The 14,845-nt window shown below is 41.0% G+C and overlaps 1 protein-coding gene across 4 annotated transcripts in view; it reads right to left on the reverse strand.

Annotated features, from left to right (window-relative positions):
• Positions 1-13,984, reverse strand: part of si:dkey-32e23.4 (dynamin-1-like protein) — a 40,109-nt gene extending 26,125 nt beyond the window's left edge. For all 4 annotated transcript variants that reach the window (XR_004560670.1, XM_034169980.1, XM_034169979.1 and 1 more), the window contains exons 1-2: positions 13,851-13,984; positions 6,918-7,026 (exon numbers count right to left, since the gene is read on the reverse strand). Coding sequence is in view for 3 of the 4 variants with exons in the window: in XM_034169980.1 (XP_034025871.1) it covers positions 6,918-7,019 (102 nt within the window). In the remaining variant the exon portion in view is untranslated. The remainder of the gene's footprint in view (positions 1-6,917; positions 7,027-13,850) is intronic.
• Between the last annotated feature and the right edge of the window lie 861 nt (positions 13,985-14,845).

A 14,845-nucleotide genomic window follows, 5' to 3' on the forward strand; every position in this document is an offset into this window, starting at 1 on the left:
TATTAAAACAATTTTTTTTGTGCTTCAGAACCTAAACGTTCTGTTACGATGTGTTAGAAATGAAAAAATAATTTCTTTGTAAATAGACAGCATTTATATAGCGCTTTTCCATCTACATCACATGCTCAAAGTGCTTTACAATAATGCCTCACATTCACCCCGATGTCAGAGTGCTGCCATACAAGGTACTCACTACACACTGGGAACAACCAGGGCAGGGGTGGCCAAGTTCGGTCCTCGAGAGCCACCTTCCTGACACTCTTAGTTGTCTCCCTGCTCCAACACGCCTGAATAAAATGAAAGGCTCATTAAAAGTCTGCTAAGGAGTCTTTCATTGGATTCAGGTGTGTTGGAGCAGGGAGACAACTAAGAGTGTCAGGAAGGTGGCTCTCGAGGACCGAACTTGGCCACCCCTGAACTAGGGGATTAAGGACCTTGCCCATGGACTCTTAGTGATTTTCCGGTCAGGCTGGGATTTGAACCGAGGGTCCTCTGGTCTCAAGCCCAATGCTTTGACCATGAGACCATCACCTCCCCAATTTCCCATATTTCAAATGCATATTGCACTTGTCTGAAAAGGTCTTCTATAAAAAGCATTATATTACTGGAAATAGCATGCCTCTTGAAATGAACTACATTCATTAAGGTTTCAAATATGTAATGGTGAAATTGCTGGTTTTTTTTACACATATAATATACAAAGGGTAAAATAAGTATTGAACACGTCATCATTTTTCTCATTAAATATATTTCAAAAGGTACTATTGACATAACTTTCAGACATACAAAGAAACCAAAACAAATAAGTACAGAAATTAAGTTATGTGGAATGAAATAGAATGTCACAAGGAAAAAGTATTGAACATGCTTACGGAAATATTTAATACTTCATTAAAAAAAAAAAAACTGGTAGCGACAACTTCAAGATGCCTCCTGTATGGAAAAACTAGTCACTTGTATTACTCAGGTGTGATTTTGGTCCATTCTTGGAGATCAGAGTTCATGGACCTCTTCCATGAACTCTGATCTCTAGTTCTTTCCATATATATATATATATATATATATATATATATATATATATATATATATATATATATATATATATATATATATATATATACACATACATATTCTATTTCTACCTCATTTCTTATGTCTTGTACAGTTACAAGTATTATTATTATTGCTTATCCTTGCACACGGTGTTCGATGAACATTTTCCTCTACTTGCACCCACCTTGTGTGTTTTCTTAAGAGCTGACATAACATGTGAATTTCTCCTCTGTGAGATCAATAAAGTTTATCTTATCTTATCTTAGATTTTCTTTTCAGTTCAAGTCAGGTGATTGGCTGGGCTATTCTAGCAGCTTTATGTTCTTTCTCTGAAACCAATTGAGTTTCCTTGGCTGTATGTTTGGGATCATTGTCTTTCTGTAATGTCCACCTAAAATTTTCAGTAACAAATATACATATATACGTATTTAGCAGATGAGCAGATCTAGTTTTTCTTGACATCAGTCACTTTACCTAGCTGCCATATAGGAGCACAAAGAAGGGAGTATCTATTTATAAAAACAGTAATTTTGCCTATAGTAAAACATAGCATACTTGACACATTAATAAATATAGTTTGGCTGAAGATGCCACCTTCATATTTTGTATATTTGCTAACTAAGACATGCTATTTCCAGTGGTATAGCGCTTTTTATGGTAAAGCTTGTCGTACTTGAGCAATATGCATGTGAAATATATATAGATTTTTTTATTTTAACATATAACTCAAAGTTTGATTTCATTAAGACAAACAGTTAACAAATGTTCACTACAATATGAATAATAAATATCACAACTGTTGAGATATTTAAAGGATATGTTGGACAGAATTCATAACAACTCAGATTTTGGCAATTAGAGGTCAGTGATAATATAAGTAATTGTGCGCTGCTGTAAACAGTCTGTAAACCAACAGCTATACGGAGACTGCCAAAAACAAAGTACTCGTGAACACTCCTTTTTCTGAGTGTTTCCAACAGCATTTATGTCACTCTGAGCAAACATCCCGGTGCACAGTTGAATGAAATGTAGACAAAATGCTGTTAACATTAAGAACAGAGCTGAGGATTAATTGCAAAGGTTACATAAGTGTGATGTTGTGTTATGAAGGCTCGTTTTTAAAGTGATAACTGTTCATTTCGATGCAGTCACGGTAAAAGCAGCAGCCGCTCTCCACTGTGAGAAGATGTACTGCACATGCACATCCATTAGTCATGAACACAGCCTGTTAAAATCCGTCTCTGCTAGAGGCACAGCTTTGTACATGATCCTAAGTATTGTTATCCATGCAGTAACTGTGAAAAATCTAACTAATACATCTGTGTGATCAGGCAGCCTGTAAAAACAGCAGAAAGTTCCACGTGCATGTTCACAGTGTTAATTATAATGGGATCAAAACATTGTTCTGCTCCGGTACAGACAGCAGATTTCACACACATCTGGATCCAAAGTTGGACAAACGCTCTCAACAAAATACAACAAAATAAAAATAACAAAGCCTACCATCTCCACTGAGGAGAAAAAATACAAAAGGACAAAAACTATGAACAAGGCCCTCACCCACTTGTAGAATGATTTCCCACAGGCATCAAAGACGTCCTGGCTGGCACCGTCACGCATGGATGGTGCCAGTCCCTCACATGTCCTCCTGTGGACAGATGCTTATAGAGCTGAAGCCCACCTCTATAAGTGCCAGATCACCATGTGTACACGTGACTCATGGTTGCCAGCATGAGGAGTTTTCCCCTTTGTTGTCCTGATTTAGATGAAGAAGGGGAAAAAAGATGACCCCAGCTGGCACAGACAGGTGTGTCCAGTCCACTGACCATGAGCCATGGCTGCTGGATTTCCTCGGCCACTTCCAGGAGCGCCAGCTCCCTCCGATCATCTCCACTATTTTGGCATGCTCCCACGGCAGCTCGGGCATGTGTCCCGTGAGGAATGTCAGATTCTCATTTTGGTCTCCAATCACTCACAAAGTAGTTTCATCCACTGTCAACCTCTCACAGTTCTCACACATTAGATAGAAAGTCCATTATCTCCTGAAAATAATGTATTACAGACTTTTTCAAATGTAAGAAATACAACTGCATATTCAGGCAGCCTGTAAAAACAGCACTGTGGCAGCATTTTAGACACACATACACACAGCCGGGTTCAAAAAGAGCGCACCTTCACAGCGGCAGTTATAATGGCTTAAAATAGTGTCCTGCCTGACAGACAACAGACTCAGCACATATCAGGATCCGAAATCCGATAGACTATCAAAAAAATTAAGCGTTTTGTGGTCAAGTGTGTCATCTCCTCAATATACGGCGCGCACTGACCTGGGTGGCTAGCAGCGCTCACACACAATCATGAGCTGAAAGTCCTGAAAATAAATGTCTGCTCACAGGTTCATTGATGTGAATGAACACGAAGTCATCACTGTTGTATGAGTGGTCAGTACATTTGTGATATGATGTTGCAGCATTTGTTTCACACTGTCTATTCCTTATTGTGTTGTTTCTGTGTTTGCTCAGACTGACATCGCCCGCCAAAAAATCTCGAGTGAAACGTTTTCCAGAAATGCACCTGCTGACTTGCTGAGCCAGAGTTTTAATTATCAAAAAAAAAAAAAAAATACATCAGCGACCTCTAATCATGACCGCATGTGCATGGTTAGACTTACAATTATGTATACTGTGATCTTGCGTTGTTGAACAGCACATTGTTGAACATACGACATATCCTTTAAATGTGGAGATACAAAGGGCCAAAAATGCTCAGAAGGACAAAATTATTATTTTTTAAACAGATTTTAACAAGAGCAATCAGACATTTCTGACGTCCACCAATCCAGATCTTGATCACCTCCAAAATTCAGTGGAGTGTTCTATGCCCTAATGTCTATCTGTGGTGCAAAGTTGGTGAGAATCCATGAAGTAGTTTTGACGTAATCCTTCAAAGTCTATATAAAGGGAAATCTTGATCCAGAATCCAGATCCAGATCTGGATCACCTCCAAAATTCAGCGGAGTCTTCCATGGCCTAATATGTGTCCATGGTGAAAATCTGGTGAGAATCTGTGAAGTAGTTTTGACGTAATCCTTCAAAGCCTTTGGTGATATCACATGGCAAAAACACATTTATTGACTGAAACCCTTCATCACTGACTGATCTCACAGGGCATGTGCACACACTTTTTTCTTCAAAGTTTAAGTCCAGATAACCTGGTAAACCATGTCATCACAAGAGCAAACAATCACACCAAAATGCTCAAAATACTATGCCTCACAGAAGTATTTGGCCCCTTGGTATTTCACACACTTTAACTTGTTTATGCCATTTCAAATACAAAAAGTAAATTAGGCTTCTCAATATAAAAAATTCTAAAATTATCTTCCTTAAACTCAAACTCAAAGCAACTTGATATAAATTAATTAAACATATAAAAGCGTAAGTTGCGTAAGTAATGGGCCCCTTTGGTCCTCCTCCTGGCATCCGTCTGTCTCCGGTAGATGATGGTGTAGCGTCCAGTTTGTTTGTTTTTTGCTTTTTTGTTGTTGTTTGTTTTTTTATATACGTTTTCAATTCAATTTCAATTTATTTCATTTATATAGCGCCAAGGTAAGGTCTAACCCTACCAACCCCTACAGCAAGCACACAGGTGATAATGGCAAGGAAAATTCCCTCTGATGATTTGAGGAAGAAACCTCAAGCAGACCAGACTCAAAGGGGTGACCCTCTGCTTGGGCCATGTTACCAACACAGTTGACAATACAAATATACAGGCAACTTTTGTCTTTTGTTTCTATCTGCACCTGCACAAACGACTTATCAGTCCAATGCGCGAGTGACAATCTCTGCTGCATTTGTTGCACATGTACTGTGATGCCTCCTGAGGCTGCCACTGTAGCTCTTTCCTCCTAGCTCGTTGCTCAGCAAGGCCTTGGTTCCTCTCCTACTCAGCCCTCTGTGCACCTGTTCTGACAGTAAGGCGCCAGGCTGCATGGTCATCTGCACACTGCTCCCACGTGTTGACATTGATGCTGCACATTTTCATATCCTTCTTGCAGACATACTTGAATCTCAGGCGTGGTCGACCAGCCAAACGATTGCCCAGCTCACCGTACAGTAGATCTTTAGGAATGCGGCCCAGATCCATTCTCCTGACGCGACCAAGCTAACAAAGGCGCCTTTCACCAAGAATAGTGAACATGCTGCTCAAGACCTCTGTGTTGGGCACCTTGTCTTGCCATCCGATGTGCAGAATTTGTCTAAGGCACCTCAGATGGTAGCTGTTGAGCTTTTTCTCATGTCTGGCATAGACGGCCCAAGCCTCGCTACCGTGGAGGAGTGTGCTGAGCATGCAGGTCTGGTAGACACGCAGTTTTGTCTTCTCAGTGAGTCGAGTTGTTCCAGACTCTGTGGCTTAGTCTTGCCATAACTGCTGCTGCCTTTGCAATCCTGCTGTTCACCTCTGCATCAATGGAGAGTGAGTTAGAGATGGTTGACCCAAGATATGTGAAGTACTCCACGACTTCCAGGGTGTACCCATCAATGTCAATGTTAGGGGGAGCAACTGTGCCCTGTGCCATAATGTTTGTCTTCTTCACGCTGATGGTCAGTCCAAACTCCTTGCAGGCATGAGATAGGCGATTAACAAGCTGCTGCAGACCATCTTCGGAGTGTGATGTCAAGGCTGCATCATCAGCAAAGAGCATCTCACGGATGAGTACCTCTACAACTTTGGTCTTGGTACGAAATTGAGCAATGTTGAAGAGCTTGCCGTCAGACCTGGTGTGAATGTACACTCCCTCACTGCAATCCTTTAAGGCATACTGAAGGAGCATGGAGAAGAAGATTCCAAAGAGCTTCGGCGCAAGGACACAGCCCTGTCTCACCCCACTGCTAACTGGGAAGGCCTATGATGTTGTGCCATAGAAGCAAACTGTACTGTGCATGTTCTCATGGAACAAAGAGACCACTGCGAGGAGTTTTGTGGGACAGCCAATCTTCTGCAGGAGCCTGAAGGGTCTGCTTCGACTGACCAAGTCGAAAACCTTGGTCGGGTCGATGAAGGCAATGGAGAGTGGCATTTGCTGCTCTTGACACTTCTCCTGCAGTTGGCGTATTGAAAAGATCATGTCCACGGTAGACCTCCCAGCTTGAAAGCCACACTGGGACTCTGGGCCCCTTTGGTATAATACCTGTAAATAATCAGTTTTATTGCCAGTAACCTTCAGACAAGTCAGGGGATGGATACATGAACATTTCCAAGTTACTGAATATGTCTTGGACTTTATTTACTTTATCAGTTAGGAAGAAATACAAACAGTATGGCACTCTACGGTAAATCTGTGAAGAGCTGTTCTCAAAAACTGATTGATTGTGCAAGAAGGAAAAGCGTGAGGAAACCCACCAAGACACCTAGACAACCCAGAAGACGTTATAGGCTTCTGTGGATGTGATTGGAGAAATTGTGCATAGTGCATGTTTTGCATTTTGTATCACCAGTTATACAGCTTCATGAGGAAGTGGTATAGAGGAGGATTTTCTTAAAAAGAAGACCTGAAAGTTCAGCTACAATTTGTCACAAGGTACACCTGAGATGCAAACCTAGATTTGATGTTTTTGTAATTGAAATGGCATAAACAAATTAAAATGTGTGAAATCCCAGGGGGCTGAATACTTTTGCAAGGCACTGTAACTTCATGCTGCCCTTCAGCAAGGCAAGGATGTCCTAAGGCATTGATTTAATAGTGAGGTCACGCAGTTTGAACGATGATAAACTGTGATATTCAGGGAAGTGTAAAGGTAATCGTTTATATCTGAGTTTAAAGACTGTGACAAATCTCAGACTGATCATGTTTCTTTGCCCACCTGGCACCCAACCACAACTATCTGTGGCAGCTGGATGATGTCTGCGCCCACTGTGAGAAAAACCTCCTGCAGCCTGTTGATGGTGGGAATCAACATCTCCATCCTTGCACTGGAAAGGACACATGTGATAAACACAACACTAATGCACATACCAAATGACTCAACAACTGAAACCAGAATTAACACAAGAAGCCCTTATCAAAGAATAAAAGAAAAGAAAAAAGAAGAAGACATCCCAGAAGCCTGTGTTGAACCTCAGTGGTGCAGACCTTTTTTTTTCAAACTGAACTTGGGGTGTAGTTTCGGTTCAGAATATGCATGTTTAACAAAAAAATTAAGTTGTTTATTTTGCATTACATTTAAGCTATATTTAAAGGTTAACGCTGTCTCTGGTGTCGAGACGTTGTCTCCGGCGTTCCGGCCCAGCCTGCTAGCCTTCACTCTCGCTGACCCACTCTGCTGGCCTCCAGCATGCCAACCCTGTCTGATAGCCTTCAGCATTCTGGATCAGCCTGCTAGCCTCTGGGATTTTGTCCCAGCTTTCTAGCCTCTGGCACTTTGGCCCAACCTGCTAGCCTCAAGCATTTATGCTGGACAAAATTGTGGGTGACACCGCAATTTTGATTCTGTTACTGTATAGCAACATGATTTTCTAACACAAGATTTGTTGATCCAAACTACAGCCTTTTTTGTTGTTGTTGTTGGATAACTGTGACTTTGATGGGATTGTTTCATGGTCAATAGAACTGACCGTGTTGAGCCTGGCAACAAACAACACGGAATGCCGCCGAGGGTCAAAGTTAGAGGTATCAGATGTAAACAAACTTTACAGTGGTCAGTGAGCGCAAACTTGTATCTCGCAATTATCCTACAGCTTCTGTCTGGTGACTTTCATCTGAATCCTGGCTCCGTCAGGTTCCCCTACTGTATATCACAAGTCAGTTTGTGGTAACTAGAGAAGGTTGCAGTGCAACGACTGCGGTCGATGGGTACACGCATGATGTGCCAACATCAGCTTGCCAACCTACAGCAAGTTGTCCGAGTGAAATCCCTGGATATGTCCGCAATGGGTGAGTGTGTCTGATCCTCTTGTTGATATCATCTTTGGGAAGAACCAAGTTGATCTCCCTTCATTGGATGCTAATCTCAACAACACAGAATTTGACTGCTTCAAGAAAAAGGTGCTCCACTTCATCCAAGTGAATACAAAAACTCTACTTCACAAACTGGATGAACTGAGAGTCACTCATCACTCACTCATATTCAACCGCTTTTCCGGGTTCGGGTCGCGGGGGCAACAGCTCCAGCAGGGGACCCCAGACTTCCCTTTCCCGTGCAACATTGACCAACTGTGACTGGAAAACTGAATGGGAGGACAGGTGTTAGTTTTGGGGATGAAAATTTACAGGGTGATTCCATAATTTATTCCTCAGAATTGAGTGAGTCCATATTTTTTTCCTCTGCTTGGTCTAAAAAAGTAACCGTTACTGACTGCCACAATCTTTTTTCTTGATTTCTTATAGTGTTTCTTAAAGCCAGAAAGTTGCCATTTGAAATGACTTTAGTTTTGTGTCATGTCTGTGATCTGCTTTTTTTCTACAAAATTAAACAACTGAATGAACATCCTCCGAGGCCGGTGATTCCATAATTTTTGCCAGGGGTTGTACGTAATCATAATCCAAATAGTGGAAATCTCAAGCAGTACATGTCAAAGTTTGAACTTGCTGAGTTCATCGCAACCCAACCAGAATAACTACCACTGGTTCTACTGTCTGCACTCGCAATGTACCACCACCAGCCATAAGAATGTTAAATTCTAATCACAAAAGTACTTCACTCAAGAATTATTCCATTGTAAACTTGAATCTGTCAACTGGTTTGATGTACTGCAAAGCTATGAAGTGAAAAAGGCATGGGCTAATTTCAAGTCAGGCTTCTCATCAATAATAAATGAAATTGCACCTCCAAAAGAAATGCGCATAAAACAGAACACTGATCACTGGATGACAGGAAAAATTCTCCACCTTATTCATGAGTGAAACCATGTACTGTATCAATATCGTAAAACAAAGCTGAATGTACAGTGTGACAAGTCTGTAAGAAATGCTGTTAACAGGAAATGGGTGCCTACATCAAATTTTGTAAATAAGGTGAAGGAAAATAAACATAATCCCAAACAAGCCCTTTACACACCTCAGACTAAAACAATCCCTCAGAATATTGGATTAAAATGTGATCAAATCTGTTTCAATAAACGTGAGGTAGCAAATAAATTCAATCAGTTTTTCCTCAACCACAGCCTTTTCACTACAAGCTACCTTACCATCTGGTACAGGTAAATATGGGTCTAGCCATGTTCATTGTTTTTATGATTAAAACCATAAAGCTAACATAGCTTTTTCTTTTGAACCAGTAACTGAAGAATTTGTCCAGAAGACTCTCAAAAATCTAAATTCGAACCAGTTTGAACCAGATCCTGCAAATGTTCTTAAAGTAGACACAGAGTTCATAATCACTCCACTCACATCTACATATGCAATACCCACTGACTGAGTCAGCTACAATGAAACCAATATATAAAAAAAGCAAAGTAAAAATGAAACTGGTAACTACTGAACTGTTTTGGTTCTTTTCACAATTAGCAAAATCCTTGAAAAAGCTGTTTATGCGCAAATGAATACATTTCTCATAGACCTGTATGAGCACCAGTCAGGTTCAGATCCTTTCATTCCACAGATACCTATTTGGCTTAATCAAATGTGAGTGAGATAAAAGAAACTTCGACAGGAGTCAGTTGAGGTGGCTCGGGCATCTTTTCCGGATGCCTCCTGGACGCCTCGCTGGAGAGGTGTTCCGGGCACGTCCCATTGGGAGGAGGCCCCGGGGAAGACCCAGGACACGCTGGAGGGACTACATCTCTCGGCTGGCTTGGGAACGCCTTGGGGTTCCCCGGAGGAGCTGGGGGAGATGTGTGTGGATCGGGAGGTCTGGGCGGCTTTGCTTGAGCTGCTGCCCCCGCGACCCGACTCCGGATAAAGCGGAAGAAAATGGATGGATGGATGGATGGTTAAACTTTATCTTCAAAAGCCCTTTGATACTGTGGAGCAGTGCATTTTGTTAAACAAACTTACGGATTCATATTAGGTCCCTTATTATTTTTAGTTTATGTTACTGATATGCCAACAGCAGTTAAACGTAAATTGTTGCTGTATGCAGGCAATTCTGTTCTCCTCATAGCTGGCAAAGATGTTGCCCAGATCCAGCAACAATGGTCTTCTGATTTATATTCAGTCCAGGAGTTGCTTGGAGAAAATAAGTTCTCTCTTCATCTTGTTGTCAGTCTTTTTTTTTTAAGCTCAAAACAAAGACTCGATGGGACTGAGTCTCTTAACGTCACAAGTGATGTCCAATCCATATCCAGTAAATCCTGTGTGAAATATCTAGGCATTGAACATGACCACTCACTTTCTGGAAGCCATGTACGTAGCTAACAATATCATAGAGAAATTAGGGATGCATGATCCACATTTTTTTCTTCCGATTCCGATACATGAATTTGGATATCTGCCGATACCGATACTATTCCAATACCAGAGCTCTGTTTGATTTAATATTATTATTATCATTATTGTTGATTTTCTATGAGTATATTTTGCATTCCCAGTTATACAGCTTCATGATGAAGTGTTTAGAGGACAGGGGTCGAAATACATTTTTTTTTAACCTACTTGCACTCGTGCTAGTAACAAAAAAATTACTTGCACCAAAAAAAAGTTATTTACACAACCAAAAGTTAGTCTTATATCAACCTTAAAACTCCTCCTCTGATGTGTCAGACGCTTCCTCTCTGGGGAGAGTTTGAGTGGAGAGCATCAGCAGCAGCGGCAGACAGTTTTTTTTTCACGTGCGCGCGAACGAATTGTCCGTGAAGATTATTTTATTTATTAACTACACAGATGTATAATAAAACAAATGGTGACTGGTTTATAACACAATTATGACAGAGTTTGAGGGGAGAGAGAGCAAGGAACTGCAGCGGCAGCCAGATTTTTTTTTTCACAAGCAAGTGCGAATTAATCGTCCGTGAAGATAATTTTATTAAGTACACAGATGTATAATAAAACAAATGGTGACTGGTTTATAAAACAATGATGACAGAGTTTGCGGAGAGAGAGAGAGTGAGGAACTGCAGCGGCAGCCAGTTTTTTTCTTTGCTTTGTTTACATGTGCGTGCGAATGGGACAGGAGGTCCTGAAACTGGAGCTCCTGCAGCTCCAGTTATTTGCTGCAGCTCCTGCAGCAAATAATGAAACTCCCCGAATTGGGAACGTCTCATGAGGATGTTGTGAACCCAGGGACGGCGCCGCTGGCGACGTTTGTCAGCTTTCCACAACAAATAGAGCACAGAAACTCACTCCGTGTGTGAGAGTCATAAAACGCAGGGAAGATGAAGACAACATAGTGGAAATTGTTTTTTTCCTTATTTATTCCTTTATTGGTTCATTCTACTGGTGCTTATAGTTGATAAAACTTGGATAAAGTTACTTGCACCAGTGCTAGTGCAGTATAAAATTGTGCACCACTCGAATAATATGTGCACAAACTAGCACATGCATGTACTAATTCGACCCCTGGAGGAATATCTTCTTAAAAAAAAAAAAAAAGACCTGAAAGTTCAGCTACAATTTGCCAGAAGGTACATCTAAGATGGAAGCCTCGATTTGATGGTTTTGTGAAAGAATTAAGTACTTTTACTTATGGACTTTTATAGACTTAAAAGAGAAAAGACAGCTCTCTCTCTCTCTCTGTCTCTCTCCTTCTCAATTTCAATGGCGCTTTACTGACATGGGAAACAAATGTTTACATTGTCAAAGCAAGAGTTACAGTAAGAATTTAAAATTAAGTCATCTCTCCCCTTCTCAATTTCAGTGGAGCTTTATTATAGAAAGTTTATTATAGTAATTGTCTGTGCTCAGCAGCACAGACAATTTGAACCTGACTGCCGGGTGGAAATTTGCTGCTATCCGTGGTTTAGAACACTGCGGAAGAAACAGCTTGGCCCCAGAAACACCCTCCTTACCTCCTCACGCTCAGCTGTAAACAGAGCAGAGAGCAAGCAGCAGTTGAGAGGTTTCACAGACATGGCTTCTCTCCAATACTGGAAAATGCTGCAAGTTGGATCGGTATTTTCCAATACTTGAATTACGTTAGTATCGGAAGCCGATACTGATACTGGATCGGATCGGTCGCAACGTTAAAAGAAATCCAACACCAGACTTAAGTTACTTCATAGGCAGGCCAAATACATAGGCATTACAAAGAAATTTCATGTGTCAGATTTAATCCAATGTTATTTTGACTGTGCCAGCACCTCTTGGTATTGGACACCATAGTCTCTTTTGAGGGTGGGCACTAAAGGGTTAAGATATGACATATATGACGCAATAATCCTACATCTGGGGACAGCCCCCACCTGTCCCCATCAGAAAGATGGCACTTTATGAGTTTTTGGGCAAATTACACCACAAATAAAGTGAAAATGCAAAGCAAAAGTAAAGATGTGGCAGAAAGTGGACATGTGTGTGTTTGTTTATGACCCACAGCTCAAACATGTGGAAGGGGGTTGTGCAGGAGAGACTGCAGCCACAAGGTGTGTAGGCTAAAACTTACCAACACGACCTCTCCCATTTGCCTCGTCTTCCCTTCTCCAAAGGGAACTGAAAAAAAAACTGCACTTTTTGTGATTTCTTCGATGATTGCAGCCGAAAACAAAACAGTACACCATTTTTCCGTTAGAAATGATGCTGTTTTTGTTCAGGCTGGTCCTGGAGGTAGTCAAATCCCACGATATCACGCAGGGGTTCAAACGAGACTTCACTGCCCCATTCAGGCAAGAGACAGAAGAATCGTCTACAGACTAGTCACAACAAAATTATCCACTTCATATTAAGCACTTCTCCTACAGGCCATGTAGGCTTTGTAAGCAGATCAAGATGTTGCCAGTGGATCTCCCTGTTAAACAGCTGACACTAAACTACATACATGATATCCTTTGTGGGAATGCCCCCAGGTAATTAACATCTTCAGGTGTCATCTTCAAGCCCCACATCCCTTCTTATCCCCTCTGAAAAATATTCACATACACTGCAGTCTCCACCTTCAATGAATAACCAAGTCAACTTAAAGCTAAAGTGAGAACATTATTTGATCAATTTTACCATGAATCACACAACCCTTTGATCATATAAGATAATTTTTCCAGTCTGTTGTTTTCTAGTCAATCTATAATCTATATCTATAGTGTTATTTACCTATTATAATCTCATATGTGCATGATTTATTCTTACATTCATATTAACTTACTTATTTTAATGTATTTTGCCGACGTGAGCAACATATATCTAAGTACATGTATTATCACATGTTATTAGTTCTGGTTCTTATAATTGATATTTTTCATTATGATCATATTTCTAGCCCGTTTTCTCCTATTTTGTCATCTGATTTTACAGACCACAACGGGAAGTGTTTACACTTGCATTATCAGAGTACGGTAATTTAAGAGCCATTCCGTATTTTGTACATTACCTAAACTCAATCAATGAAGAAACTTGTAAGAGCGACAGTCAGGCGGTGATGGAGATGCGCTGAGGAAAGTGGTCCTGATGAGAGCGTTAAGGACCAAACACGAACCACATCCACAATACAGCGCACAAACAACACAGCATTTTAACTTGGAAATGGTTCATTAACTATCAATAACACTACTAAATTAGCACATAATGGCAAAGAATCGTAGGTTAGCCAACAAACTCCGTGATGTCATCTAAAGCTAACTGCGAGGGGTAGCGATCAGATGCGCTACCTTGAGGCTAACGTTAGCTTACCGAGGGAACAAGCTAAAGGTTCAATAAAGTCACAGACTGATCTTACCGGTGTTCAACGCAAGCACTCTTCCCTATCCAGCGTGTCCACCCGTCATAACGGTTAAAAGAAACACAAGCGTCAAACACATTGTATGCAAATTCAATTTTCAATGCAGCTTGATAAGTCAGATCCGCTCTTCGGCGGTACTCGCTTTGTGTCTTGAGCAACGTGATTGGCCACATATTAGGCTCGTTACAATACTCCTCTGCTGATTGGCCAACACGGGGTGGGTGGGTCTCTCAAAGTTCCCTTTTCTGATAAACAGCATTCTAAAGGAACAAATGAACCTGTAGCAGTCTTTTCAAATGACTTGCACCAACGTAGATTTTACCAAACCCTTTTTTGCGACAGATGTTATGAAACTAAATGCCCCAGGTTGTTCTTTTTGAGACTCTATAGACTTAAGAGTAATCCATTACTTGGAACTATACTTTTCACAGCTTTTGGAGATAACGGCATTAAAAGTAAATTACAGGTTCACCTTAAGTGGAAAAAGTTAACTGCACTGGTTAGTCGTACTGGGCAGCATGGTGGAATAGTGGTTAGCATAGTTGCCTCACACTTAGGTCACAGGATTGATTCCCATCTGTGGTCTTTCTGTGTGTTTACATGTTGTCCAAGTGTTTGCATGGGTTCCCTCCGAGTGGTCCGGCTTCCTCCCACAATCAAAGACATGCAGGTTAAGTGGTTTGGAGACTTTAGATTGTCCATAGGTGTTCATGCAGGTGTGAATGTATGTGTCTGTACGTGGCCCTGCAACAGAGTGGCGTCGTGTCCAAGGTGTACCCTGCCTCATGTCCTGTGACTGCTGGGATAGGCTTCAGCCGCCCCGTGACCCTTAATTGGAATAAGCAGTTGAAGATGCATGAGCGAGTGGTCATTCTTACCATTTATGTCATGTGATTTCTTGCTAAATGCTATTAATTCCTTTAAATATGCAGAGCAAAAGACCAAATAACTAACCTTATGTTAAGAATTAAATTTATAACCTCATAGCTTTC

Source organism: Thalassophryne amazonica, chromosome 5 (assembly GCF_902500255.1).
Source record: "Thalassophryne amazonica chromosome 5, fThaAma1.1, whole genome shotgun sequence".
NCBI classification, from domain to species: domain Eukaryota; kingdom Metazoa; phylum Chordata; class Actinopteri; order Batrachoidiformes; family Batrachoididae; genus Thalassophryne; species Thalassophryne amazonica.